This window comes from Gossypium hirsutum, chromosome D11 (genome assembly GCF_007990345.1).
Source record: "Gossypium hirsutum isolate 1008001.06 chromosome D11, Gossypium_hirsutum_v2.1, whole genome shotgun sequence".
Taxonomy (NCBI): Eukaryota; Viridiplantae; Streptophyta; class Magnoliopsida; order Malvales; family Malvaceae; genus Gossypium; species Gossypium hirsutum.
Genome location: NC_053447.1, coordinates 14,961,187 through 14,988,930, shown reverse-complemented (window position 1 = coordinate 14,988,930; position 27,744 = coordinate 14,961,187). Strand labels below are relative to the sequence as shown.

The window sequence follows — 27,744 nt, the reverse complement described above, 5'->3', positions numbered from 1 at the left end:
TTATATAAATAATTTCCAGTAATAATTGTATGAGTATTTAGTAATGTTTGAAAAGTCATGAATCAAAATAAATTAAATAAAAATCACAAACAAAATATAAGCTTTAAAATTATGAATAAGTGATTTAGAGTTATATCAATGGAATCATTCCTTCACTACTTAAAAGCACATAACAGAAAGTAAAGCGAAGATCCATAATGCGACATTTATTTCCTTAACCCTCCACCAATCTCCTTTATCATTGTTAGCAACTTGCGGCGTTGGAGCAAGCAATGAGGCACCCGAACTCATTTTATTCATCAACTTCAATTCTCCGAAAGAACTAAGATTGTCTTTTGCAAATCCATGCTTCCTTGGGTGATCATTAGTAACCCCAGGCCCAACTTGCCGAACCTGGTTCACCTTCTCTGCACTGCTCGGAACCTTCAAAGAACCATAAATTATCATCTTCTCATCATCATTAGTTTCAGCTTCTAGTTCCCAAACATCAAAAGACAACTTCCCTTCCACAATAGAGTTGTATGAGCTTAAGTTGTAAGTTTTAACAACCAAGGAGCATTTGTTTTTGAAGGCAACGATGGCTTGAGAACCTACCATATGTGTAGTTGTTGGATTGATGCTCCAAGCGATCCAACCATTGGGATTGGACAAAGGTGCTGAGAATTATGTCTGTTTTCACATCTAGGATTTACATATACAACATATATTGTTGTTAAGGGTGAATTTTTTATTTCTTATTATTGAGCTTATAATATATAATATATAATTTATATTAGATGTTAGAATATTAATTCTATTATATATTTATCTATTCTATCTTCTTTTATTGATTTTCTATCTTTTTCATCCTATTTTATTTCCGTTTTCAATTTTTAAAATTTTTGTTAGATCAAAATCTGATTTCACTTTTAATTGTATTTGATTCTAATTAATCAGCATAATCAAAATGGGATGTATAAAAACAAAAGTTTTCTTTCTACGAAAATTCTTTCGATTAACCAACTCGTTACAAAACCGCGTTGATAGCCTCAACTCGTGTCCTAGCCCATCTCAGAGCTAGATTTGCCTCAATTGTTTGCCTCTTGCCTTCAACTTTACTCAAGTTAGCTTGTAAAATCCCGAAAATTACTACTGTAATACTCTGAAAATTACTACAGTAAGAAAATAGGTATCATTGATAGTAAAATAAGGAAATAAAGTGACAAAAAAAGAAATTCTGAGTTATGGCAACATTGGGAATTATATTATGACATATTAATTCAAGAAAGGATTAAATCGCAAAAGTGAGAAAAGTTTTGTTACCCAAGAGTAAATACTCAAAATTTGAGGGGTTAAAGTATAAATATGAAAAATTTGAAGGACCAATAGTGTAAATATTTTAAGGGTGGAATAATATAGAAACTAAGGAAAATGGATGAATTAGGACCAAATTGAAAATGTGAAGAATTTTGAGGGACTAAATCACAATTTTACCAAATTGAGTGATGACTCAATGATGGAATTTTTAAAGATTATGAAGGGAAAAATGGTCAATTAGAAGAGAGAAATCTAAAAGGCAATGATGATGTTGGTGATATTTTAGATTAATTAATTAAATAAATATTAGTTTGTTAATATTTTAATTTGATTTTTAAATGATATTTTATTATTTTATTATTATTCTATTTAGTATATATATGGAAGGAAAGATGAAGAATCTTCATCTTCTTCCATGCAACCAACGTGAGAAGAGAGGAAAAGAAAGAAAGTTTTGCTTTCTTCACAATTTGGTCCTTCCACAAAAAATTTACCATTTTCACTTAGAAATCAAAAAAATTTCCATAGCTTCCAAGAGAGAAAAATAACAAGGAGACAATGGAGAGCTAGAATATCAAGTTAGATTCAAGAAATAGAAGCTGGAGGAGAGAGAAAATCAAGTTAAAGATTGAAATCAATAGCACAAGGTAAGAACATCAAGATTTCAATATATTTTTAAGTTTGAGATTATTGAAAAACCATGGAAATAATGTTATAGTAGAGTTTTCTTATATAAGGTCTTATGTTCTTGATATATTAGTGAAGAAAAATAAGTGAAAGTGATGAGAAATATTATAGAGAAAGGGAATAAGGGAGTTAGACACCTAGTAATCAACATTTTGCACTAAAATAGTTTTGGACAGCAGCAATAGTCTAACTTTGAAAAATCACCATAAATCGTAAAAATTGAATTAGAGGATGAAAAAAATATAAAATTAAATCTTATTTAGTTTAGTTTCTCGTAGAAGAAACAGTGTAAGCAATGGAATTGTAAATCATGAGTTATAATAAATTTTGTGAGGTAAGGTCAGAATGATTTTGGGTTCCCCTGTTCTGACTTTGAAAAATCATCAAAAATTGGAGAAAAATGATTAGGGGCTTAAATTTATATTTTTAAAATATTTAATGAGTCTATTTTCAATATAAATAGATGGGAACATTATCCGAATCTTGTACGAGGAGATAATTAATTTTTAGTGAAGAACAGTCAAAACTGTCAGACAGCAGAATAGGGATGAATTTAAAGAATAAACTGTACATATTAGCTAAACCAAAAATTCTGAAAATTTTATGGTAAGAAGATATGTGAGTCTAGTTTCAGATAAAATTTTTGGATCTTAATTCAAAATTCTGTAGCTCAAGATATAAATAATTTTGTGACAATGACTCAAGTGGACAGCTTTGAATGAACAAATAAATAAATAGTGAAATTATAGATAATGTTACATATAAGCATGTTATATACATTAAGGATGTGGAATGGAGAGGAGGAGGAGGAAAATATATGATTATTCAACTAGCATAAGTTTTCATTAAAAAATGGCTAATTTGCATGTTTTAGGTTTAGGGACTAAATTGAATAAAAGTATTATTTTAAGGGTAAATTTGCAAAAATGTCAAAAAGTGACCAAATTGCATGAAATGAATTGTTTTATTATTTAAATTAATAAATTGAATGAAATATTAATTTATATCAAGATTGAGTGGAAATTCGAGGAAAATAAAAAATTACCAAAATGTCCTTGAATTTTGGTATTTTTGCAATTTAGCCTGGTAAGTTCGTGTAACTTGAGTTATATTCTTAGATGATTGAAATATATATATTGGATTGAGAAATTGATTTGAATTGTGAACATGAGAAATTGTGAATTTGAATGAAATGGAAATGAAGCTTTGAATTACATGTGTAAATATCGGGTCTCGTAGGCCCTATTTGTTATGAATATAATATTTCAAGGATATGCTGTAAAGAATTATAAAAGAACGTTAATAATTTAAAAGTTTTAATTCGGATGAAATTTTGTAACTCGATTTAATACGTATGCAAATGTATGTCTTCTAGTAATGTCTCGTACCCTATTCTGGCGTCGTATACGAGTAAGGGGTGTTACAATGTGACATCGTCAGATTCGGTCATAACGTTTAGACTGGGTTTGGGGTGTTACATAGCTTCCGCTATTTCAAGAGCTTGTTGAGCTTCTTGTGGATCAATGTCACTACCCTTCTCTGCATCATTTACTAATATAGTGATTTCATTATTGTTTGTTCTAGCAAAACAAGGAAAAGTGGAGTAACGAGAGAAAAAATTATTTTTTAAAATTAAATTTTCCAACATAACCTTATGCATATTTATAGTTTATTATAGAATTTGTTCTTTATCTATATCTATATTTATATTAAGTCACTTATTTGGTATCATGGGTTAATTGGGTATCAACTCAATTGTGAATTTATCAAAATATCCTATTATATACAAATTATGTTATATTTTATGAAGATTTTTTTTCCTTTTTATATAATAATAAAAATTTATTTATAATGAGATTTCAACTCAAAACACCATGCATAATAAACATTTAACTTCGCCGTTATAATAAAAACATCAATTAATTTTATATGATTTTTTAATAAATATATCTATTACATAATTTTTTTCACCCATAACGTGGGTAGTTTTTTTTAATTGAGTTGTTGTCACTGAATTAAGTGACACTAAAACTTAACCAAAACAAGGAAAAATAATATTAAAAAAAATAGATTATGAGACACCCATTATGTGGATGAGAATAATAATGTAACAAAATTATAAAAAAAATATTTAGAAACTAAATGTGACTTTGGTTGAAATGGTAAAGTTGAGTTAATGAAAATCATAATAATTTGAGTTCAAATCTTATTATTCTTATCTCGTGTATACTAATTGTTTTATCAATAGTAGTTTCGGTAAATATCGTTCTTTGCATGAGCATTTTGGGAACAACTCTATGTCGGGAACAACATCATGTTGGGAATGACTAATGGCGGAGCCAGAAAATTTTTTTAGGGGGCGAAATTAAATTGTATAATTTTATGATAGTAAAAATGTAATTTCTTTATTTTAATAGTTTATAACTTTATAATTTTAAATGATTAAATCAAATTTTTATTATTTTTAGGAGACCAAAGTGTAATTTTATTATTACTAATTTAAAATTTTATAAATTATAAAAAGTGTAAATGATAATTTTTCTATTTTAGGAGGTACATGGCCCGTGCCAGCTCCCCTTGGTTCCACCATTGGGAATAACTACTTTTAGGAATAAAATACCTTTAGGAACAACCTTGGAAGGTTGACCAAATTCCTAGGTTGTTCTACTTTTGGGAGAGCATGGTTAGAAGGTTCAAATACGGATACTGTTAAGAGGTTCACTTTCTAACCTTTCTTTGAAATATAAGTATTTTTCTACTCATCTCTTCATTGAGCAAATAGTACATTTGTAGTTAAACACCTTTCTTGTCAAAATGTTTTAAATGAGTATAACTTTCTTGTAACTACCATTATACACATTATTTATATAATTTACCTTCCATCTTTCCACGTTCAATCTCATTACCCACCATTTTAGCATGTTCATGCACATTTTCTCTTTATAAATGTTTTCCTTTTAGCTTCCCTTTTCAAGGCATGTAATTATAAATAGAGGTTTGAACGTCTCATTTGGGGATTTTTGAATCTTTTGAAAAACTTGAGCAATTTAAAAATTCTCTCTACAACTCTCTTTTTGCAATCACAACCACCATAGCTCTTGCCTTTCTCGGCCCCCTATTGTTTCCATCGCCACTACTTGCCATTGCACTTGTTTTCTAGAGTTCGCTTAGGTCTTTTTGTTGGTCATCGCTACACGACATCTCATTATGCTAAATTGTAATGTCTTCTCACCTTACTAAAAGAACCATCTACAAACATAAATATTTTCAAAATGATATTTCCTACTTTGTAGAATAAATAAACTTTTGATAATATCCTAATTAAGTTGGGACTTAATTGATGGATGACACCAACTCAATTAATACATTAATATATAGTATGGATAATTTTTACTAATGATAATCGTTTTTCTGATAATTAACATTTAAATATGAGCCAGTTGAGTCTTAGCTTGACTGATATGAGTATTATTGTCAATGCAGGAGAATGTGGGTTTGAGTACATTGTCCTCCTATTTATGTGTTGGGGAGGGGATATGATTATTTCTAAGCATTGTCTCAAAAAGAACAAATATGATCGGAACCTATAAATGATATTTAAACTATATTAATTTTTTTATGTTAGTTTCTAATTTTATCGTATTATAATTTATACTTAAACTATACTTTGTTACCTGTTTTACTCAAAAGAAATAATCTTTTAAAAAAATCCTTCCAATCATAGCTTGCCGCATACCCCCATTTGATTTATTTCTTCAATTTTTTAAATTTATGGAATTAGTTGAAAATATGTGAAGAAAATTTTTAAAAAAAATTAAATTTAATAAAATTAATAAGATAAAGTAATTTGTTTTTATTCCCAATAAAATTACCCTGTTATTTTCAACGAAACCCTCTGAAAAATTTTCTTTCATCCGAATCATCTTTTTCTCTAGAACGGTTTCAACAAAATTTCAGTTTTGTTGTGGGTTCTTGTTCTAATTTCACCAAAATCCATATTTAATGTTGATTCAAACCCTAAACTCTAAGTATCCGTATACTGGTTTCTTAGTCACTGCCAGACAAATATATGCAAGCCTTGTTATACGAAGATGATTGCAACAACTTCTACTAATGGAAGTTGAACTCTAATGAGCCACCAACCGAATATACAGGCAAAACAGTGATAAGGAAAATAACTACAATCACAAACCCCTAAATTATAAGTTCTTAATCTACTTTGGATGGTCGTATAACGAGTAAGGGCTTGTATAGTAGTGCTTAAAAAATAAAAGCTTTTTTGGTTCCAAAAACACTTTTAGAAGAGAAGCTGTTCTAAGCTTTTAGAAGAGATGGTTAGGTTGAAATTTTTGGTTTTCTAGAAACACTCTTGAAAAACATTTCTGAAAAGGAGGAGTTAAAATTTTTAGTTTTTTCTCCCCAAAAGTAATTTTGATGCTTAATTACTTTTTCACCCCTCTAATAACATATTACTTTCCCTTTTTTTTTGGTGCTTAATTACAAATATGTTAAAACCATTAATTAAAAATAAAAAAAATATTTTTTTAAAACAATACAAATGTATTATATCTAATTACAAATATTTAATGGTTATATTTAAATATTTAAAATATAGTTTATATATTCTAATTAAATTTTATAAATAATTAATATTTATTACTTAAAATTATTTAAAATTTATATTTCATATATTAAAATATAATAAATTAACTAATTTGAACCTTATTTAAATGCATCTTTTTTACTTGATAAAAAAATATCTAAAATAGACATTTTATTTCTCAAAAGTATTTATTAACAACAATGCTAAACACTCAAATCTTAAACCAAACTTTTCAAAAATTATTTCTAAAAAATACTTTTCCACAACACTTTTAAAAAGCATTGGTAAACTAACCCTAAATCCAAAATTTTTGCTAAGCATAGAAATTAATAGCATGATTTAATTTTTATTCGTTTAATTTTATATTCATATTTGGTAATAATAAAATATAATTAATATTGTAGTTACAAATTATTAAAAATATTTTCATGCAGTTTTTATGAAAATAATTTGTAATTTTTTATTAATTTATTTTTCTTACCATATTCCTCAACATATTTCATTCAACCAACACAGTGTTGAATAAATGATTCAAAATTAGGTTTTGATGTATCAAAATAGTTTGATTATTCCATATATTTAAAATTTATAAATATTCATAATTCAACTAAATATAAACATCAAGCAAATGCTAAAACTTGTAACATAAATAAAAATGTATCTAATGGTAAGTGAATAACTTCAGGAACATTTATCAAATATAATAAAATTAATAATCCAACAGGCTTTCAGTAGAACCCAATAAAATATTGGGCTGGAATTAACATCTATTCCAAATCACTCCTCTTCCCCAATATATAAATTGCTTAAAAGTTTAAACCCTAGCTAGCTTCCTCGCCTTCACTTCCAATTTAGGGTTTGCACGAGCCGTAGTGCGCCGTTCGCATCAGGTAAGTCTTCTTTTCCTCTCTTTTTTGACCATTTCGTTTATTCATTTTATTTTTTCTTGTCCAAATCAAAACCTTTGTTTCTCTTACCTGGTTGGCCTTTGTTTGGTAAATTTTGTTATTAGGAAGAAATGGCGGTCCCTTTGCTGTCTAAGAAGATTGTGAAGAAGCGTGTCAAGAAGTTCAAGAGGCCCCAAAGTGACCGCAAGATCTCCGTCAAGGTTTTTATTTTATTTTTATTATTTAGAAAAAAAATATTTTTTTTCCTGATCACCGCTTTGTTATTTACTTTATTTCTCAATGATACGTTCTCTTCAGTTTGTCTTGTTTTTAAGAACCCATTTATTCAAAGCTTATTAATAGTTGCAATTGGGTTTTACTTTGGTTCATTGCTCTTGAAAAAACTTAACAACGGTTGAAAAGGTCGCACTTCTTTTATTAGAATGCTCTAGGCTGCATTTGGGAACTTATATTTCAAAAACAGTGCGATGAGACACTTAAAAATGTAATATTTCATGGTTATTCTTAAAATTCATGTATTTGTTGGATGCCTATTTAGTGGTGAATTTGAAATTCATGTTTTTATACCTTTGAACTATAATCATATTGAACCATGACTAACTTATAATGGTGTATGCATTTGATTGGCTTAATTTATATGGAAAATGAAACCCAATACAAAATTTTAACTGTTAAACATAGCAAAAATGACTTATGGTTTGAGAGATCAGCTATCTACTAATGCAGGATGTGTTGTGCTAGTCAGACTGGGATTCCTCAGTCTTTATAATTTAGGTCTATGGTGTCTAGGGGCTCACCTGAAGTTTAAGTGACTTTTTGTGGCAATCCATGTTTCCTAGTGGAAGAGATATTCAGATTGCCATCCTTTGTTTATGGCGCTGTCGGAGTTATAGATCTTGTTGTATTATCATTGTCTATAAAAGGTGCAGCCAAACCTGAATCATTAGGTGAAGTATACACAAGCGTTAGAAATATTTGTCTGAGTGCAATACAAAATTTATTCTTGTTATACTTTTTGAACAGATGCTTAAAACAGCTCCTAAATATTTTTCTTCTCTAATTCTTCTGTTGTTAAGAGGAAGCATGAATCTGCTCTTTGTTTCAGTTTAGTGCTGAAACTAAGCTCTTTGTTACTTCCATGCTTATTTGTCTTGTTTGGCTTTCATGCTTCTGTTTGTATGTCCTGTGATCTTGAATCATGTTTTTGATAAAATTTCATGCAATTTTTGGCAAAGTTGACCTCACATTTAGGCAAAAGATCATACACATGTTAACAGGCTATTTGCATATTGACAGACAAACTGGCGAAGGCCTAAAGGTATTGACTCCCGTGTTAGGAGGAAGTTCAAGGGATGCACTTTGATGCCCAATATTGGTTATGGGTCCGACAAGAAGACTCGCCACTATCTTCCCAATGGGTTTAAGAAATTTGTCGTGCATAACGTCCAAGAGCTGGAGCTTCTCATGATGCACAACAGGTATAATATACGTTTACCCTTCTTTCCTCGTTTTTTGTTGATAACAAGTTTCTTGCATGTTGCTGACTGTTGATGCATATTTAGGACATACTGTGCTGAGATAGCTCATGATGTTTCAACAAAGAAGAGGAAGGAAATTGTCGAGCGGGCAGCACAGTTGGATGTTGTTGTGACCAACAAATTGGCTAGGTTGCGCAGCCAGGAGGATGAGTGAACATCTCTCCCTGATGGTCGATTTTGCTTTTTGGTGTAATATTTTTATTTACCATTTAGGGGTTTTCTTTTCCTGCAATTCGGATCAAATGAATTTAAGTTTTATTTTGACTCTTTTTTTGGTCGTTGCTATTGAATCTAAACTCGTTATCCGATTCAAAATAAGCTTGTTTAGTTTTCTAATGTTTTTTAAGGTTTTCATAATTATTTGACCTGATCATGTTTTTAACATAAAAAAAAAAGCAATAAGGTGACGCGTTATTTATTTATTAGAACACCATACCAGTTATGGTATACTTCATTCGTCTTATGAGGTCTGGGCTCGATTGTTCTTGACACTAGTTCTTTCTGCAATTGAAGTGTGTTGGAGTAAAGTAAATATATTTACTGACGGTCAAAAATCGTCACTAAACTATTTAAAACTTGGTAAATACCTTATAGGTATGATCAAAATTCAACTCAATGGTTTATCCTCCTCTCTTTCTCACCTGGTTTTTCTTTCTTTTAATTTTCAGTTGCTTTCGTGGCAGTTGTTTGGTGGAAACTTTTTTATTAGACATCATCTATGAAAGCATATTTGCAAAAAAATGCACGATTTTCTTTGATGATTTTAGTCACGGGTGGCAGGGTCTCGATCCTTCCTAAGTTTTTCAACATTTTAAATTAATAAAAGTAAATTTGTGCTTTAATCTTCTTAAAAATGATAAAAATTTAATTTAATTTTTTAAAAATTATAAATACATAGACTATTAAAATGATGAAATGATATTTTTAGTATTGTAACCTTCTTAAAAAAAATTGTGACTTCAATTTTGATTTTAGTTTAATTTTCTTTAGTTTTAGTTTTGTTTGGAGGCGGAACAAGATTGGTGGAGAACTGAAGGATCTTGTCCAAAAGCTTGTAGGAAGAAGACATTGCTGATGCATATATTCTAGCATTACGGTATTTTATATATTTTTGTCATTTCAATTAAACTTGTATTAAATCACTGACTGATGTGCAATCATGTTTAACTATAAATATATAAGAATGGGTGAGGTCCTGAATGAAATAATTCTGTTTTTGTTTTGTTTGTATGTTCACGGGAAGCACAAAATTCCAATTTTATTATCATTTTTTAAAAAAAGCTGTTAATTATATATTTATATAAATAGAAAAAACCAAGGAAAAAAAAAAAAAAAAGGACTGGTAGAAAAACAAGAGTCACAAAATCTCACGTGGCTGCCTGGGTAGCTGGCTGGGGATGCGGATAAGCCAACCCAACAACAGGCAGCGACCTCCATAATCCACCCCTACCTCTCACAACATCGAATACGAGATGCCATAGCCAAGCCCAAGTTTCAAATGGAGGCTCGGAGATTGGCCATTCTCTATTCTCATCTTTGCCCCTTCCGTTCGGCTTCCGTTCCATCCCTCTCCTCCATCGTTTCTCCTTCCTCTTGCGCTCCTCAGAGCAAGGAAACCTTTCCACACGACTGCGTTTTCTGTCAAATTATTCGCGGTGATTCCCCGGCTTTCAAGGTATCATCACCTTTTTAACTCTTTCTCTATCTTGCTTTTTCTTCTACATTTACTTACCTTTTGACCTTAATTCTCCAAATTTCTGTTTTCATATTTACGTTTCATTTGAACAGCTGTATGAAGATGATATGTGCTTGTGTATATTGGATACCAGACCTTTGAGTCCTGGGTAAGGTATCATCCTTCCTATAGTTATTGCAAAAGATTTGATTTTTACTATCTCAAAACTAACTTGCCTAACCAACAACTTCTCCGCCTAATTACAAGAGCATTTGAGTTAGCATGAGAGCTTGGTTTCAATCCCTAGCAACCCCTTCCCTACCTTCAGTTATCAAAATATAATAATACTTCAAAAAAAAAATGGTAACTTCGTTAATGAATAGCAATATACTTTTAAATTATGGACTCAATGCAAAGTACAAAGAGCAATGATATGATAAATTTTTAACTCTGGGTTACTTCAATTAGTTCATAAAATCGTTCTTAAAAGTGCCATATAACAAGTTTGGGTTCAAATTTTAATATCTGCAAGTCTATTTTGTTTTTTAGACTGCCATCTCTACTAGTTTTGTATGTAGGTGAGAATGAGATTGAAGTTGTAACTTGTAAGTGAAATTAATCCAATTTTATGATTGCCTATTTGGTAAGATAGTAGCAGTAGTTGGAAAATACAAATCAAGGGCAGGTATTATTGGGAAAGGAAGGTAGATGCGGTTTTCACTTTCTAAGAAGCTGGCATTTGACTTCAATGTGAATACCAAGGAAAAGCAAAAACCATGGTCTATATTTTATATTGGTAAATGTGGCACTTGCCAAAAATGTGTGGTTTATCTGCCAGCTGCAGCTAAGTTATGTGCATATTTTGAATTCACAAAATTACTATTATATGTCACGTTCTTTTTCGAATTGAATATTTTTGTTTTTTCTTAAAAAAAATGTATTCTAAGAAGCATGTTTTAGTGTGTTACTCTACTAATCTAAGTTGTTGAGTCTAAAAGGTCTGCTGACAATAACGGGATAATTTCTCTCTTTATCACTCCATATTATGTGCTCGGTATGTTGAACTAACATTAGAGCTAATCGTTGAATGTTGAACTTTATTGTTGTTTCCTAGGCACTCTCTTATTATCCCAAAGTCTCATTTTCCTTCCCTGGACACAACTCCGCCATCTGTAAGTTTGCTAGACATAGTTTCTTCAAGCAGTTGTGATAACTTTTCATTATTACTGAACAGTTTGCATAGAAATTTTGATTGGATAAAGACTTGTGTACTTATTAGTGAGCAGATAAAAGTATTAACATGTGCATGTGGGTAAAAAAAAATGTTTGAGAAGAATAAGCGATGACAAATTGTCCATTGTTTAATCTCATGACAGATTTTGCACTTTGATTTTAGAAAGTGTAATAATTTCTTGTTGCAGGTAGCATCCATGTTAGCCCAACCTCCATTAACTTTTTAAAGCTAAAATCTAAAACTATTAGTTTGGCTTTTGTTCTAGGTTTATGCAAAAGAAGATTTTAACATGCATGTATTTATGTGCTCTGGCTGCATATATGCATTGAAAATGTTGTGGACCAAGTTTCATGCTTTGCAAATCTAAGATTGTTTGAGAATGTTCTTAGAGTAAATCATGTTTTTGGTCTCTCTTTTATGTGTATTTTGAGGAGCGTTCAGGTGGTAGCTGCGATGTGTTCAAAAGTGCCTTTTATTAGCAATGCAATCATCAAAGTTACTGGTGCTGGTATGTGCTGAAGTGTGTCTATTGCAACTATAATCTAAACATCTCAGTTTTCTTTGAAGTTTTTAGACTACGTATCTTAATACATGTTAAATTTGCAATCAATTTTACTTAAAATTTTTGGCTTTTGAAATGCGCTTTTTTAAAACCATGACCTTAAGCTATATGTTATATCTTATATAGGGTTAGAAGATTGACACTAGCTGAAGCCAATTAAAGAAACAACTGCTCTGTATTTGTTTGTTCATCCTCGTTCATTCTTTGTAAAAACTATTTTGGAAATATGGATGATCGAAATATATAAATTTCACCACTTTGATAAGTACATGTATAGATATAAGTATCTTAGCAAGTGTTGATTTGCACATGAAGCAGCTGTTTTCTGTTACTACATGTCTGCTTGAGGTTTATTTTGATGCAGCTTTGTTCAATCCAGAAAACAACCATGACTGGAATTACTTTGTTAAAGAAAGTCTTGATTTAATGTAATTAGATTTGACTAACTGAACAAATTTATGATATTTTCCCTGTTTACAGCTGCATTTTCTCTTCTTGGAGCATTCTCATATGAAATTCTGATACAGACTTTATAGTAATTTAAAAACTACTTTTTTACTCGTTCATTTCTCATAGTTCTCTGGGAGCTAGATCACACTACCATTTAGTGTTTCTTTGAGGAAAATTAATTTATCAACGGTCACCTTGTTTACCAACTTTCTAGTTTTTGTTAAATATCTGTTCTGTAATGTGGAGGACAATGTACTTAATACGTCTTGGAATTAACTTCCAAGCTCCAATGTGCAGATTCATTCAACTTGTTGGTTAACAATGGTGTAGCTGCTGGTCAAGTTATATTTCATGTAAGTTGCCAGTCTCTACTTTTTGGTGTGATGCTTGTGTCTAGAGTAGGTAGAGAAAGGCAGTTTATGTTTCATGGCAACTAAAAGAGATCCCACTTCCACATGAATTTATCTTGAATTGTGATGTTTTGACCCTACTTTATCCCAGTTTTGCCGAGGGAGCAACCCTTTTTTTACCTCGAATTGGTCAAACATACGCCAAGTTCGAGAGGACTCTAATAGGATTAGTCCTATTAGAGCAACTAATTGCCTTTTTCGTACTGAAACTAATTACATCTGGTTTTTCCTAGAAGATTAGTTTAAATAACGCCTATACTGATTTAGACATAATTTTGAGTGGTTTGTTTATGATATTAAATTTCAGACACATATTCACATAATCCCCCGTAAAGCAGGTGATTGCTTGTGGACTTCTGAGGTATGCTTAATTTGTTTACTTATTTACTTACATATGCAAAATCTGGAGTGCCCTTTCATGGGAGTAAATATGACCTACTGCAAGTTTTACAGAGTTTGCATCGGCGGACCCTAAAGGTAGACCAGGAAACGTCGGGTCTTGCGAATCGAGTTCGAGAATTGCTGCTAAACATTTCTGAAGAGAACAAGGATCAAGTGTCTACTCTGTCTTGAAACTTTTGGGGGATCATTTACATATATACAGCTTTAGCTTTAGCTTATGTACCATAGAAGTAGATAGTTCATTCTTTCAAGAATCTCGTCGGTCCTTCGCAATGGTGTGATTTTGCTTGTTCAAGCTGGTATGGAAGATTGTTTCACTATTTAAAATGTATTAAAATTTTAAAGAACATTTTGGTAATAAATTTTAAATTTAACCAGTGATCTTCATTTAAATTACTAAAAATTTATATTATCATACATCGAAAAATCAGTTTTAATTTAAATGATATTGAGTATCTGAATTTTTATCTAAAGTAACTTATTGAAATTACTTATATATATATATGTAAAATATTATAAAAAAAAGGATTATAGGTGTATAGACATTTTAACTTTGACATGCAAATTAAATGAAATATTTGAAGAATTATATTTAAATTTTTGTTTAGATCTTTTTGGCGATGGATGGTGTAACACCCCTAACGCGTATCCTTCTCCAGAATAGGGTTATAGAGCATTACCAGAGTTTACAAATCAATTTTTAGACATTTCATTTCATCAAGCATTCATATTTATAACCAATCAAAATCAAAACATTAATGAGCTACCATTAACCAATTTAACTTATACAAGCCATTATAACCAGAATCAAATCATTCAAAATTACCGATAGAACCAATGGATAATGCGATATATCTCCAACAAGCTTCCAACCCAATCGATCTTCCAATAATCATTTCAAAGAATCTAATAATTATACATATTACCAATAATAATTCAGTTCCAATAATAAAACACACATATATATAATATTCATTACCAAATAGCATTCACTTCAATTAAAATTATGCAAAATATAGTTCATATGAACTTACCAGGCTAAATTGCAGAAATACCAAAATTCAGGGATATTTTGAAAATTTTCTATTTTTCTCGAATTTCCACCAAATCTTGATCTAAATTAATATTTCATTCAATTTACTAATTTAAATAATAAAACAATTCATTTCATGCAAATTGGTCACTTTTTGACATTTTTACAAATTTACCCTTAAATTTTCACATTTGTTCAATTTAGTCCCTAAACCTAAAACATGTAAATTGGTCATTTTTAATGAAAACTCATGCTAGTTGAATAATCATATATTTTCCTCCTCCTCTCCATTCCACATCCTTAATGTATATAACATGCTTATATGTAACATTATCTATAATTTCACCATTTATTTATATATTCATTCAAAGCTGTCAACTTGAGTCATAGTCACTAAATTATTTATATCTTGAGATAAAGAACTCCAAATTGAGATCCATTAATTTTATCTGAAACTAGACTCACATGTATTCCTACCATAAAATTTTCAGAATTTTTGGTTTAGCCAATAAGTACAGTTTATTCTTTAAAATCATCCTTACTCTGCTGTCTGACAGTTTTGACCCATCTTCACTAAAAATTAATTATCTCCTTGCACAGGATTCGGATATTGTTTTTGTTTGTTCCTTTTGAAAATAGACTCATTGAAGATTTTATACATATAAATTTAAGCCCCTAATCATTTTTCTCCAATTTTTTATGATTTTCCAAAGTCAGAATAGGGAAACCCGAAATCATTCTGACCTTATCTTACAAAATTTATTATAACTCATGATTTAAAATTCAATTACTTACACCGTTTATTTTATGAGAAACTAGGATCAATAAATTTAATTCCATATTTTTTTCATCCTCTAATTAAATTTTCACGATTTATGATGAATTTTCAAAATTAGACTACTGCTGCTGTCCAAAACTGTTTTAGTGCAAAATGTTGATTACTATGTGTATAACTCCCTTATTCCCTTTCTCTATAATATTTCTCATCATTTTCACTTATTTCTCTTCACTAATATATCAAGAACATAAGACCTTATCTAAGAAAACTCTACTATAACATTATTTCCATGCTTTTTCAATAATATCAAACTTAAAAATATATTGAAATCTTGATGTTCTTACCTTGTGCTATTGATTTCAATCTTTAACTTAATTTTCTCTCTCCTTCAGCTTCTATTTATTGAATCTAACTTGATATTCTAGCTCCCCATTGTCTCCTTGTTATTTTTCTCTCTTGGAAGCTATGGAAATTCTTTTGATTTCTAAGTGAAAATGGTAATTTTTTTGTGGAAGGACCAATTTGTAAAGAAAGCAAAACTTTCTTTCTTCTCTTCTCTTCTAACGTGAAATGCATGGAAAAGATGTTGATTTCTCATCATCTTTCCTCCCTTTTATATTAATCATTTAATAATAAAATAATATTAAAAAATCTTAATAAAATATTAATTAAATAATATTTATCTAATTAATTAATTAAAAATATCACAAACATCATCATTACCTTTTAGGATTCTCTCTCTTTCTAATTGACCATTTTTCCCTTTATAATCTTTTAAAATTCCATCATTGAGTCATCACTTAATTTGGTAAAATTATAATTTAGTCCCTCAAAATTCTTCACCTTTTCAATTTGGCCCTAATTCATCCATTTTCCTTAGTTTCTAGATTATTCCACCCTTAAAATATTTACACTATTGATCCTTCAACTTTTTTATATTTACATTTTAACCCCTCAAATTTTGAGTATTTTACTCTTGGGCCACAAAACTTCTCACTTTTGCGATTTAATCCTTTCTTGAATTAATATGTCAGAATATACTTCTCAATATTGACATAGCTCAAAATTACCCTTTTTATCACTTTATTTCATTCTTTTACTGTATCAGGAATATTATCTTACTTTATTACTGTAGTAATTTTTGGGGTATTACAGATGGGGTTGGTGGATGTTCTCTTGAGCTAGTGGCATGGATATTGATTTATTTTTGGAATATTTATGTTTCTTTTTAAAATTCAGTACATCTTATTTTATAATTTTTTGAATTCAATAAATGAGATCATATAATTTAGAGAAAAAAAAACACTCTTTACATGTGTTGAAGGACAAACTCCATCAACACAACAAAAGCTTTAGAATCAATAGAACATTATGACACGTTGACGATTGACTCTGTCACAACTCAAGCATAACGTATCAGGAGTGATTGCAAACACGTACAATAAAGAAATTCGCCTCGGATGGTCCAAAAAGGCTGGCATAAATCAGCAAAAGAACCGAACATCCACCAAATCAGAGAGGATGGTGACAAAATCAACCTTAAAATTACTTGCAAAAATAAGACTACATGCATAAGAAAGACTAAAAAACATACTATAAGAGTGGATAAAAACTTCTAAAAGTGAAAACTTATTAAACAATGAAAAAAAAAGTATAAAACTTAAGATAACATTAGTCCAAACCGGCTCGTGAAATCATGTATTAATTAAAAAGTCAATGAAGAGCTACTCACTTTCTAAAAGAAATTGCCGGTGGTTGGTGGTGTTTCAACGATGATAGGCACCGTCATCTTTCTATTATAACTTGTGAGGGCAACACAAATATCCACAAAATAAATCTATAAATTGAAAAGAGAAAAGACGCATTGAGTGAATGAGCGGGGGGTAGCTAGCTCGGAGGCTAACAGGCAAAAACATTATGATTTTATTTTAATGAGATGGGTTGAATAATAAATTTATAGCTTAGAAAAATTGGATTTGATGTAGGGAGTGAAAAACATTTTGATCCTCATTAGATATATTTTAAGAGTTGTGGTTATAGTTACTATGAGTAAGCCTGGGGAAAATACAAATCCCTTCCACTGTGAACTCGGCAGTACATTAACTTCAAACTGAAGCTTTTGGTTTCTAAGTGTGGCAGCAAATAAAAAGAAAAAATGATGGAATGTGAATGCCAAATTTGATTATTGTTTAAGAAAAATGCGTTCCCATTAATCGATTGACTCTATTTTCCCCATAACTTGTTTTTAGTAAAAAAAAAGAGAAAATTAATCTTGAAGTGCATCAAAATCTAGTAAAATATAGGTCCCTCGTTATCCATTTAGATTCATCAAAATAGATTTTTTTTTAATTGCCTATCATTTAGATTCCTTTTACGAATTGGAAGGATATTCTTTACATATACCATTCAAAGAAAAATCCAAAAATGTCAAAATAAATACTAATAAAATAATTTACAAAACGATCCACAAAATAATTGGTAGGGTTTGATTATTCCTAGGAAACCATGTATGGTTTTACTTTTCCAATTTTGTTTTCTAAAGACTAGTCCGAAATGCATCTTAGTTAGGCCCACGTTCTAGAACCAAAATTATTAACACTATATTTTCATATATGTTGGATTTTTTTGTACAAAACTTAATTTGATGGAATAAGGTCTCCTTTAAAAAAACAATCAAATGCTTTTTACGTTAAAATACCCCTTTTGAGGGAAAACCCTAAATAGTATACTACTTCAACAAAACACGCACTGGTTTTATCAAATATATTCTATTACCAAATAAGAGGCATACCATAGGTGACTTACTTCAACGCAGCAAATTTTTGTTCCAATCAAATAAATTTAAAGGTGAAACAAAAGTGATTATTTATGTAATTTATCTTAAATTTAAAAGGAATTAAAATTGACAGTTCAGTCCTTTTCAATATTTTTAACGGGTCAAGGTGGTTAACCATTGAAAGTGCAGAGAAACATCCTTGGTTTTTCCTACTTTCCCTATAAAATAGAGTTAAATGATCCAAAATAGGAAGAAAAGAAGCAAAAATGATTATGAGATTTGCTTTAATATTCATTTTCTTGGTTTTGCTACTTACCAAAGTAGCATTAGCATCTATAGCAAAACCTAGGTGTAACGACACCTGCGGACCCTAACCCTTTTGGAATTGGACCCGATTGTTACTGGGATTCGTGGTTTGAGGTGCTTTGCAATGAAACTTTGAGCCCTCCAACAACTTTATTGAAAAAGATAAATATGGAGGTCTTGAATTTTTATTATGTTCCCAACTATACTAGCATTGAGTTCGTTCGCGTGAAGAGTCCAGTAATTTCTAAGAATTGTTCACGCAGGGAAACCGAGCAAAGGGTGAATTTAACAGGCAGCCCTTTCTTCTATTCAGAGATGGGAAACAAATTCATAGCTGCAGGATGCAACAACAAAGCTTTAATGGCAGGAATTAATCCCAAAATTGTTGGGTGTGAATCAGATTGTATTAATGGCGACACACTCTTTGGAATTCCTGGCCCTGATAAAACTTGCAACAGTGGTACATACTGTGAGACTGTCATGCCATCTGATCTGAAAACATTTAATGCTACATTTGAGAGAAATGAGCCTGAAGGATGCCAGCTAGCCTTCCTGGTAGATCAACAGTGGTTTGACTCTAATATAGAAAACTCCTCCCGTTTGCAAAAAACGGAGTATGTTCCAGCTTTGCTTGGTTGGTCACTACCCCCTGAAGATTACAGTACAAGTAGATCACCTCATACAAGTATTTACTCAGGGCGACTTTATTGCGGTCTTGGTTATCGGGGGAATCCATATCTTCCTGATGGATGCCATGGTAAAAGGAGAATAAAATTCTCTTCTCATCCATCTCATGTTTGATTATATCTTCATGGCTGCATGCTACCTAAAATCAGCCGACTCTTTCTTAAATTTGTTTCTAATATAGAAATTATTGTTTAGATATTGATGAATGCCTGGAGGACAAGAGACGATGTGGGGACGAGACTTGTGTGAATAAACCAGGGCACTTTGTATGTGAAGGAAGCAGAAATTGGATTATTGCTTTAGGTAATTAAAATCATCACATAAATGGTTGTCTATAGATGATTACAAAAAATGGATATCCGTTTATAAAATTTAGAGAAACATATTTCGATCAACATCAAATTTCGTCGTTAAACAATTTTGCGCATCACTCTTCCTCGTGATGCAACTTTCTCACATTTTTGGGTATGGGATTCGTACCACTCCAACAATGGAGTGATCTGATCACTCTTGGTGATTTAAGATCACTGCCAGGTAATTTAACATTAATGCCACATATGGTATTTAAATAGCTAATAAATAGGATGTAATTATTGTATGCAAATCACAGTAGATTTTGGGATGATCAACCTATTTATTTAAGCCTTTTGAATTGTTGATTACGTACCTAATTCAACATTCTTGATATTCTTGTTTTAGGTCTCGGTCTAGGTTTTGGAGTTCTGTGTTTGGTGGTTGGTGGATGGTTGTTGTACAAGTTTTTAAAGAAGAGGAGGGAAGTGAAGCTCAAGGAAAAGTTCTTTAAACGTAATGGTGGATTCTTATTACAACAACAAATGTTTTCACACAAAGGAAGCTTGGAGAAAACCAAGATATTTACCTCCAAGGAGTTGGATAAAGCAACTGATAATTTCAACAAGAATAGAGTGCTCGGGCAAGGCGGACAAGGTACTGTTTACAAAGGAATGCTGGTTGATGGGAGAATCGTTGCAGTTAAAAAGTCCAAAGCAATGGTTGCAGAGACAGTTGAAGAGTTCATTAATGAAGTTGTCATCCTTTCTCAAATTAATCATAGAAATGTGGTCAAACTATTAGGATGTTGCTTGGAGACTGAGGTTCCATTACTGGTTTATGAATTCATTCCCAATGGTACACTTTTTCAATATCTGCATGACCAAAGTGAGGAGTTCCCATTATCATGGGGGACACGACTAAGAATTGCCAAAGAAGCCGCTGAAGCCATCTCGTATTTGCATTTTTCGGCCTCCATTCCAATTTATCATCGAGACATCAAGTCCACGGATATCTTGTTAGATGAAAAGTTCAAGGCAAAGGTTTCAGATTTTGGGACATCAAGATCGATTTCTGTCGATCAAACTCACTTGACCACACATGTGCAGGGTACATTTGGGTACCTAGACCCGGAGTATTTTCAATCAAGTCAATTTACAGAAAAAAGTGATGTCTCCAGCTTCGGAGTTGTCTTGGTGGAGTTACTAACAGGTGAAAAGCCAATTTTATCTCTGAAAATGGCAGATGAAAGTAGAAGTTTGGCCACACATTTCATTGCATCAACGGAAGAAAACAGAGTGTTGGAAATTATTGATGGTCGAGTGGCGAAACAGGCAAAAGTTGAGGAGCTAATGATGGTAGCTAAACTTGCATACCGATGCTTGAGCTTGAGCGGAAAGAAGCGGCCAACAATGAAAGAAGTTGCTATGCAGTTAGAGCAGATTATGCCATTGCCAAAGCAAAATGATTCCAATGTTGATCATCATCACGACCGGGAAGAGATAAACTATTTAAAATTGGATTTACCTTTCCCTTTGGAATCTTCTTCTTTGACAGATTCAAGTCTTTTCTCTGGAACTTCTTGTTCCACAGAAAAGGAGCCACTTGTTTAGATTCTAGCAAAACAATGTGATTGTAAATTTGCGCATATATATGTTAAATTTTTTTATTAGTTACTGTATTTTGCAAAAGTTTTAGATTTGATCTTTGTATTTTTATTTGTTTAATATCAGTTCTTGTACTTTTTGAATTGGTCACATTTAGTCCCTGTACTTTTTAATTTTTGAAATTTTAGTCTTGACCCAAACAATAACAATTAAATATGTTTGGTTAAATTCAATTACTAATCCTGTACTATCCGTACAATTATAGATTTAATCCATTTTCTCCAATTGGATCTTTCTAAGTTCCTATACTTTGTGATTTTTGAAATTCCAATATTGACGCAAATGATACTTTTTAATCTATTAACTAGATTTTTAGTGAGTAATATGTGAAAATAATAAACTAACATGATTAGAAATAGCTGAACTTTACTTAATGAAGTTAACAATCATTGTTTCATAGGGATTGAAATTTTAAAATTTGAAAAGTATAAGGACTAAAAATTATCAAATAAAAGTACAAGAATTAAATCCATAACCTTTCTAAAGTATAGGAAATAATGGCAGAATTTAACCATATACTATTTTGCATTTGAATTATTTTATTTTTTGGATTAATATTTGATGCACCGTCTCATGCACCTTCAATTAATAATAAAATAACACATCATCATTAGTGTAAAATAAAAAAAAATATTGAAGTACTTGAAAATAAAAATTATTAACTTTATTAAACATAATTAAATGTTAATTATAAATATTTTTATCATGTTCTAGGTTTTAAATTTTGAGTTTTAGATTTCAAATTTAGGATTTGATGTTTTTGTATTTATTTATGTTTATAATTAATATTTATTTTTGAAATAAAGTTATTTATATTTATTTTTAAACCATTCAATATTTTTTTTTGTTTTATACAAGTGATAATGTGTCATCTTATTATTAACTGATAATGTATGAGACTTATACACCGGCGGTGCATCAAATATTCTCCCTTATTCTTTTACCCAATTACTTTCCTTTAAAAGCTTATTGTCGGTTTTTTTTTTTACTTTATTCTTTGAGTAAACTACACCCAAATCACTAAACTATTAATAAATTTATGTTTTGATCTTTTAACTTTAAAATGTCACAAAATGGTTACTAAACTATTTGAAAGTTTTCACTTAAGTCATTGGGCGCTGTTAAGATTGCTTCTATATGGCCATCCTTGTTTGCATTGCATGCGCCAATCAGAAACTCTCATTCATCTTCTCTTTTACAATTCATTGTTTTCATGAAACAATATTTAACGACACAAATCTGCGAACCAAAATCCAAACAGCTTTCTTCTCTAATCACTGACATTGATCGTTAGATCGACTTGAACCTAAGGTATGTGGAGGGATCTCAATCACATGAATGCATCTCTCGAATTAATTTAAGTAGTTATCTCTGCCCTCTGGCTTCAGTCGTTCTTGCTATATTGATCATTGACAAATGATCAGATTTCACCATCACTTTCCTGTAGCCAAGTCCCCACGCTACCGCCAGTCCATCGCTAATTGCCCACAGCTCCGCCTGATCAATGGAGCAAACTCCTACGAAACGGATGTAGCCCATTAGCCAATCTCCTCTACGGTTCCTTATCACACCACCTGCTTTTCCTTGCATCGTTTTCATATAGACTGAGCCATCAGAATTTAGCTTCACCTTGCCTTCCTCCGGTGGTTCCCATCTTGGCAAAAGCATGGTATTAAATAGACTTTCTGTCTTAAAAATCTCTACATCTTTACAATGTCTTTCAAGGCTTACACTTTGATTGAGTAAGGTGCTAATTTGGATGAATTCTTCTTTTTGATTTTTTACGTCAAAATTATTGGCATTAGATTGTTACATAAGATAAACAAAACAGTAAAAAGACCTCTTCAATTTCTTTCGAAATTAAACAAGTTAATCTCTTAAAAAAAACAGAATTTAACCATTGAAAAGATTTAATAAGAAGCAGGGGTAATAGTTACTTAATTATCAGTTGAAATTTTGATATTAAATATATTTAACCATTTTCTGTCTATGCAACTTTAATTATTCAGCATCCACATATAAATGACGTACAGATTAGATTGAAATTGATTGGATCAGTCTAATTAATATAAATCTTAAATCAATTAACTTTTTTTATTTCTAATAATTTTTTAATTAAATTAGAAACTTGATTAATTCCATCCCAAACCAATTTGATTGGAAAAGAACAAAAATAGGGTGAAAATGAATGAAAACCATATCCAATATAAAATAACTGTTTTTTTTTTTTATGTGGGTGTGAAATTAACATCGGGAAATTTGGGTACAATGGACAAGGAGCAAGTGAATTGGCACTGGTAACGTTGGTCAGTCATCACTTGATATTGATTTTTACTGTGATTTTTGGTAATATTTTATATATATTTATATTATTATTTAAGTCGTTAATTGAGTTGATTTAAATTTCACATGTCAACTGAATATAAATTTAATTACAAAAATATCATTTTATATTTAAAATGAATTATATTTTTTTGAATATATTTTATTCCCTTTAATTTTTAAAAAAATTTAAAATTTAAATCCATACTATTTATATAAATAAAATATTAAGTTTATCAGGAAAAAAGTTTATTTTAATTATCATCAATATTGAATGATGAACAAATATTGTAAACTAATGGAAATAGTAGGTTGCTTTTTGGAAATCCCGCTGCTCCCGCTTTCTTTTTGAAAGAAATGAAAAAAAATATTATGTAAAGGTTTCAAATTTAACCTTCTTGTTTTGTTCAAACTTTCCAACCCCTTCTTACTGCAAACTTTAGCTACATAGTCGTGTTCACTTTCATTTATTCTTTTCTTAGTAAAAGGGAACAGTTTGAGTTGTTTTATGCTTTATAAGTTCCTTATTGCTGTTACTATCAGGGTTTAGTTACGTTTTGCTGCATGATAGGCACACTGCACGTTGGGACTTGCGTTGCTCCAGAAGCAAGAACTAGACGAAGGGGTCAATGAACTACAAAAGGTACAGATGACATGATAATCTTGTTGTTTCTTAAGAATCATGAATGACATGCAACTGAAACCCCTAAAAGTTTTAGTGTTATTTTGATGTTCACCTTTGCCGTTTTCTTTGGGTAACTGGATGGAAATCTATATGTATTGGAATCAAGTAATTTAGTGCTTTACTTTATTCTCTTGTAGTTAAGATTGTTAAAGACAATATATTATTGATGTTGCTGTTATTTTCTTTTCATACACTGGCAAGTCAGTCGCAAGGTCCTCACATATATGTACTTTTACAGTCCAATAGGAATGAACTAATTCCAGCAGAAGCTTTTCTTAATATCAAACCGGACTATTATTAGGGTCTATATGCCTATATTGTACATCTTTCACAATAACTTGTGTATAGTAGATGTATGAACTTGTTCCTCTAGTCTGATTTAGGATTTACTTTTGTGATTATTGATGGTATTAAATGCATTATAAGCTTTATGCTATTGAACTAGGCATTAGCATATCAGGGTTATGAAACAATAATGTTTGAGATGCTTGAATGCAGAATTTTATAGTTTACAACTTTCACTTGAATTTCATGTTTGACCTGTGCTTATTTTGGAATTACTTTTGCCTGGAATATATAGTCAGTTTTTATTGTGTACTGTTGCCAGATATCGTAGGGTTTGCTTGCCATCGTGATATGTAAATCCTACAGGAATACGATTTTTGGACTAGATAAACTTGTATTCAGCAGAATTTTTGTTCTGGTTCTCCTAGCAGCATATTCATTTTAAAGACTTAATTTGGTTTTGAAGGCATTGGATCTTGGAAGTAGAGTAAATCCAAAGGGTTATATGATAGATGAGATTTGGCAAGAGCTTGCAAAAGCAAAGTACCTGCAATGGGAGCATGCATCTTCCAAGCGTTCATGGGAATTGAAAAGTTTGAAGTACGTCATCCCTGTGAGTTTAAACATTTGGTTCAAGGGGAATTGATAATTTGATGCAGAATTGGTTCTAATGTTGGTTGATGCAATTCATTCCTCTAATTTGCAGGGAGGCTTGTGAAACTGCACTTAAAGAAAAACATTTTCTTGATGATTCTCATCCAGGAAGTTTTTCAGATGAAGCTATTATTTCCCATATGAAGCAACTGGAGGTCCTGAGTCGAGTGTTTAAGGAAGCTGGTGAAGCTGACATCCCTGGTGAGGTGAGAACCTGTGTTTTATTTATAGCATATATTTTGTTTCTTTTTCTTTTCTTTTTTTTTATTCTTGTGGAGACATCATTAGATAATTTCAGGTGCCGGATTACTTGTGTTGTAAAATCACACTTGATATTCTCCGTGATCCTGTCATTACTCCAAGTGGAGTTACATATGAGAGAACAGTGATCCTTGAACATCTTCAGAAGGTAAATATTGACACGTTTAGGTTTAGGTATCTTTTCTTTTTCACACCAACATTAACCATTGACTTACTGGAAATCAGGTCGGTAAATTCGATCCAGTTACACGTGAACCGCTCGATCACTCCCAGCTTGTACCTAACTTAGCGATAAAGGAAGCAGTCCAGGCATATTTAGATGGACATGGTTGGGCATACAACACAAACTAAAGGTTTTGAAAACTTGTCTGTTTTGCTGGACATTCAAAGACTTAGCAGAGCAATGAAGAGTATGAAGTCATCGGTTGGTGTCTGCCTTTTTGTTTGGTACGTACTTTTGTCATGTTGGGCATAGTTCATTTTTGTGGATGCTTCAGTGTGTAAGGCCATCCCACCATGCCATTTACCACTGCATGTCAATGGTCAAGGCCTTGTGATCCATTGAAATTGTACAGTTAATTCTCACAACAATTAACTGTTAACAGATACCATGTATGGGTTCTATTCAATGGCATTAGAAAGAAACTTACATATTTTACATTGCTCCTGAGAGGCTTGTTGGCTCTTTGTTAGGAATATTGGAAGGCTGCCATGCTGTAATTTGACATGTGGGTATATCTTTTGGGTATTTTATATAAAGTTATGGAAGGCGGCCAAGTCGGTTGTCTCCCAAGTTAAAATGATACTGAGTTCGGCCGTGGGCATCCATTCCGATTCTTATTGTTTTCAATATTTTTTTTGTCATGAATGGTCCAAGGAAAAGACCAAAGACCATGCATCGTTTACATTTACGTATCTTCGTTTTGCTTTAGGCCATTATTATATATTTTTAATTTTCTATTATATATAATAATAATAATAAAAGGTTTGAAAAATTAGGGTTGCTTTTTAAAATCCTCAAAATACAATCCCTTTGTACCAAAATCAAATTGAAGCTATTTTATTATTGTCAAGAATGTGAATCACAGGTTGAATTGTAATGGTTCGATAAAGTCAAAAAAAAGGATTTGGCAAATCCAAGTACAATTTTTTATTTGATATTCAGAAATTATTAAAATGTTGAGCATCATATCCAGCTTGTCGGTGGAGAAATTTCGCAACCTGAAAGATAGAGGGTGATAAATTTGACTAGAGGCAAAGCTGGTTTCACAAAGTTAGTCAAAAGGTGAAGAAATTAAAAGAAAAATGATGGATGTAGGCAATTATGTCGGTGTTAAAAGTTACAACTTAGCAGCCATATGCTCGTAATTCACTCCTTTCATTTTGGGATTGGGTATTAAATATTTATATGCAAATTTATTGTTTTCCCTTACCTTGATATTGTAAATAAAATTTAAAGTAATTGAAAGCTATCCAACTCAAATGATTCCAATAGGCAGAATTTTATAGAGTAAAAGAGAACGTGAGTGGGTTGTTGTCAACACTGATGATGATGTTTTTGTTGCGTCCAAAATAGGGTTATATTCTACATATTATAAAACCCCGGTTGCTTTCAACTTTTCTTCTCCTTGGGATTTTCCAATGCAAAAATTACAAAATCTAATTATTCCTATTTCCTCGTCAAGCCAAAGATGTTAGTCTACTATATTCATTTTCTTCCCACAATAATAAAAAATATATATATATCAATAAAGGGTTGTTTAAAGTTTACCCAAGGGTAAACTACACTAACAACCATTCAATTTTGATCTTAACTTTCAATTCAGTCATTAAACTTCTAAAATCAAAAAGTGACAAATCAATCACCCATTAATATTTTTCATTACAAGCCTAACGGACAGATGATGTAGCTAGTTAACTTGCCACGTTCGGCATTTTCCTGTCATCCCTCTCACAAGCCATCATTAGACATCAAAAACAAAAAGAGAAAAGGGAAGGGTTTTTTCACCATTTTTCTTCATCCCTCTCGGATCCCTCACCACCACCCTCGATGTTGACCACCTCCACAAGCCCACTATCATTTAATTACCACGCCAACATCGCTCACTGTCACTCCTTTGTCAATACACCATGACCACCAAATCTCAACCCCTAAATATTTTAGACCCATGAAATCTCAATCAAAGACAAAAATATCAAATAGCAAGCATCCAAAATCAAACCAACAAAAAAAG

At 31.2% G+C, this 27,744-nt stretch overlaps 4 protein-coding genes across 5 annotated transcripts; all 4 read left to right on the top strand.

Moving 5' to 3' along the window:
- Nucleotides 1-7,323: 7,323 nt before the first annotated feature.
- Nucleotides 7,324-9,350, top strand: LOC107912532 (60S ribosomal protein L32-1). Its single transcript, XM_016840741.2, has 4 exons — nt 7,324-7,476; nt 7,599-7,694; nt 8,791-8,972; nt 9,057-9,350. The coding sequence occupies exons 2-4, from the start codon at nt 7,605-7,607 to the stop codon at nt 9,184-9,186; spliced, it is 402 nt and encodes a 133-aa protein (XP_016696230.1). The 5' UTR covers nt 7,324-7,476; nt 7,599-7,604; the 3' UTR covers nt 9,187-9,350.
- Nucleotides 9,351-10,345: 995 nt separating this feature from the next.
- Nucleotides 10,346-14,139, top strand: LOC107912533 (adenylylsulfatase HINT3). 2 transcript variants are annotated; one of them, XM_016840743.2, is made up of 7 exons: nt 10,346-10,707; nt 10,821-10,876; nt 11,822-11,879; nt 12,383-12,449; nt 13,251-13,306; nt 13,702-13,724; nt 13,817-14,139. In XM_016840743.2, the coding sequence occupies exons 1-7, from the start codon at nt 10,531-10,533 to the stop codon at nt 13,836-13,838; spliced, it is 459 nt and encodes a 152-aa protein (XP_016696232.1). In that variant the 5' UTR covers nt 10,346-10,530; the 3' UTR covers nt 13,839-14,139. The 2 variants fall into 2 exon arrangements, with proteins under 2 accessions (XP_016696232.1, XP_016696231.1); XM_016840742.2 differs by having other exon boundaries at nt 13,671-13,724.
- Nucleotides 14,140-18,640: 4,501 nt separating this feature from the next.
- Nucleotides 18,641-21,274, top strand: LOC107910965 (wall-associated receptor kinase-like 22). The gene is made up of 3 exons (XM_016838875.2): nt 18,641-19,415; nt 19,541-19,648; nt 20,015-21,274. Exons 1-3 carry the CDS (start codon nt 18,827-18,829, stop codon nt 21,247-21,249), a joined length of 1,932 nt encoding a protein of 643 aa, XP_016694364.1. The 5' UTR covers nt 18,641-18,826; the 3' UTR covers nt 21,250-21,274.
- A 2,297-nt stretch (nt 21,275-23,571) lies between these two features.
- LOC107910966 (E3 ubiquitin-protein ligase CHIP) lies at nt 23,572-26,163 on the top strand. The gene is made up of 6 exons (XM_041104233.1): nt 23,572-23,586; nt 24,197-24,268; nt 25,062-25,195; nt 25,302-25,455; nt 25,548-25,658; nt 25,736-26,163. Exons 1-6 carry the CDS (start codon nt 23,572-23,574, stop codon nt 25,859-25,861), a joined length of 612 nt encoding a protein of 203 aa, XP_040960167.1. The 3' UTR covers nt 25,862-26,163.
- Nucleotides 26,164-27,744: the final 1,581 nt, after the last annotated feature.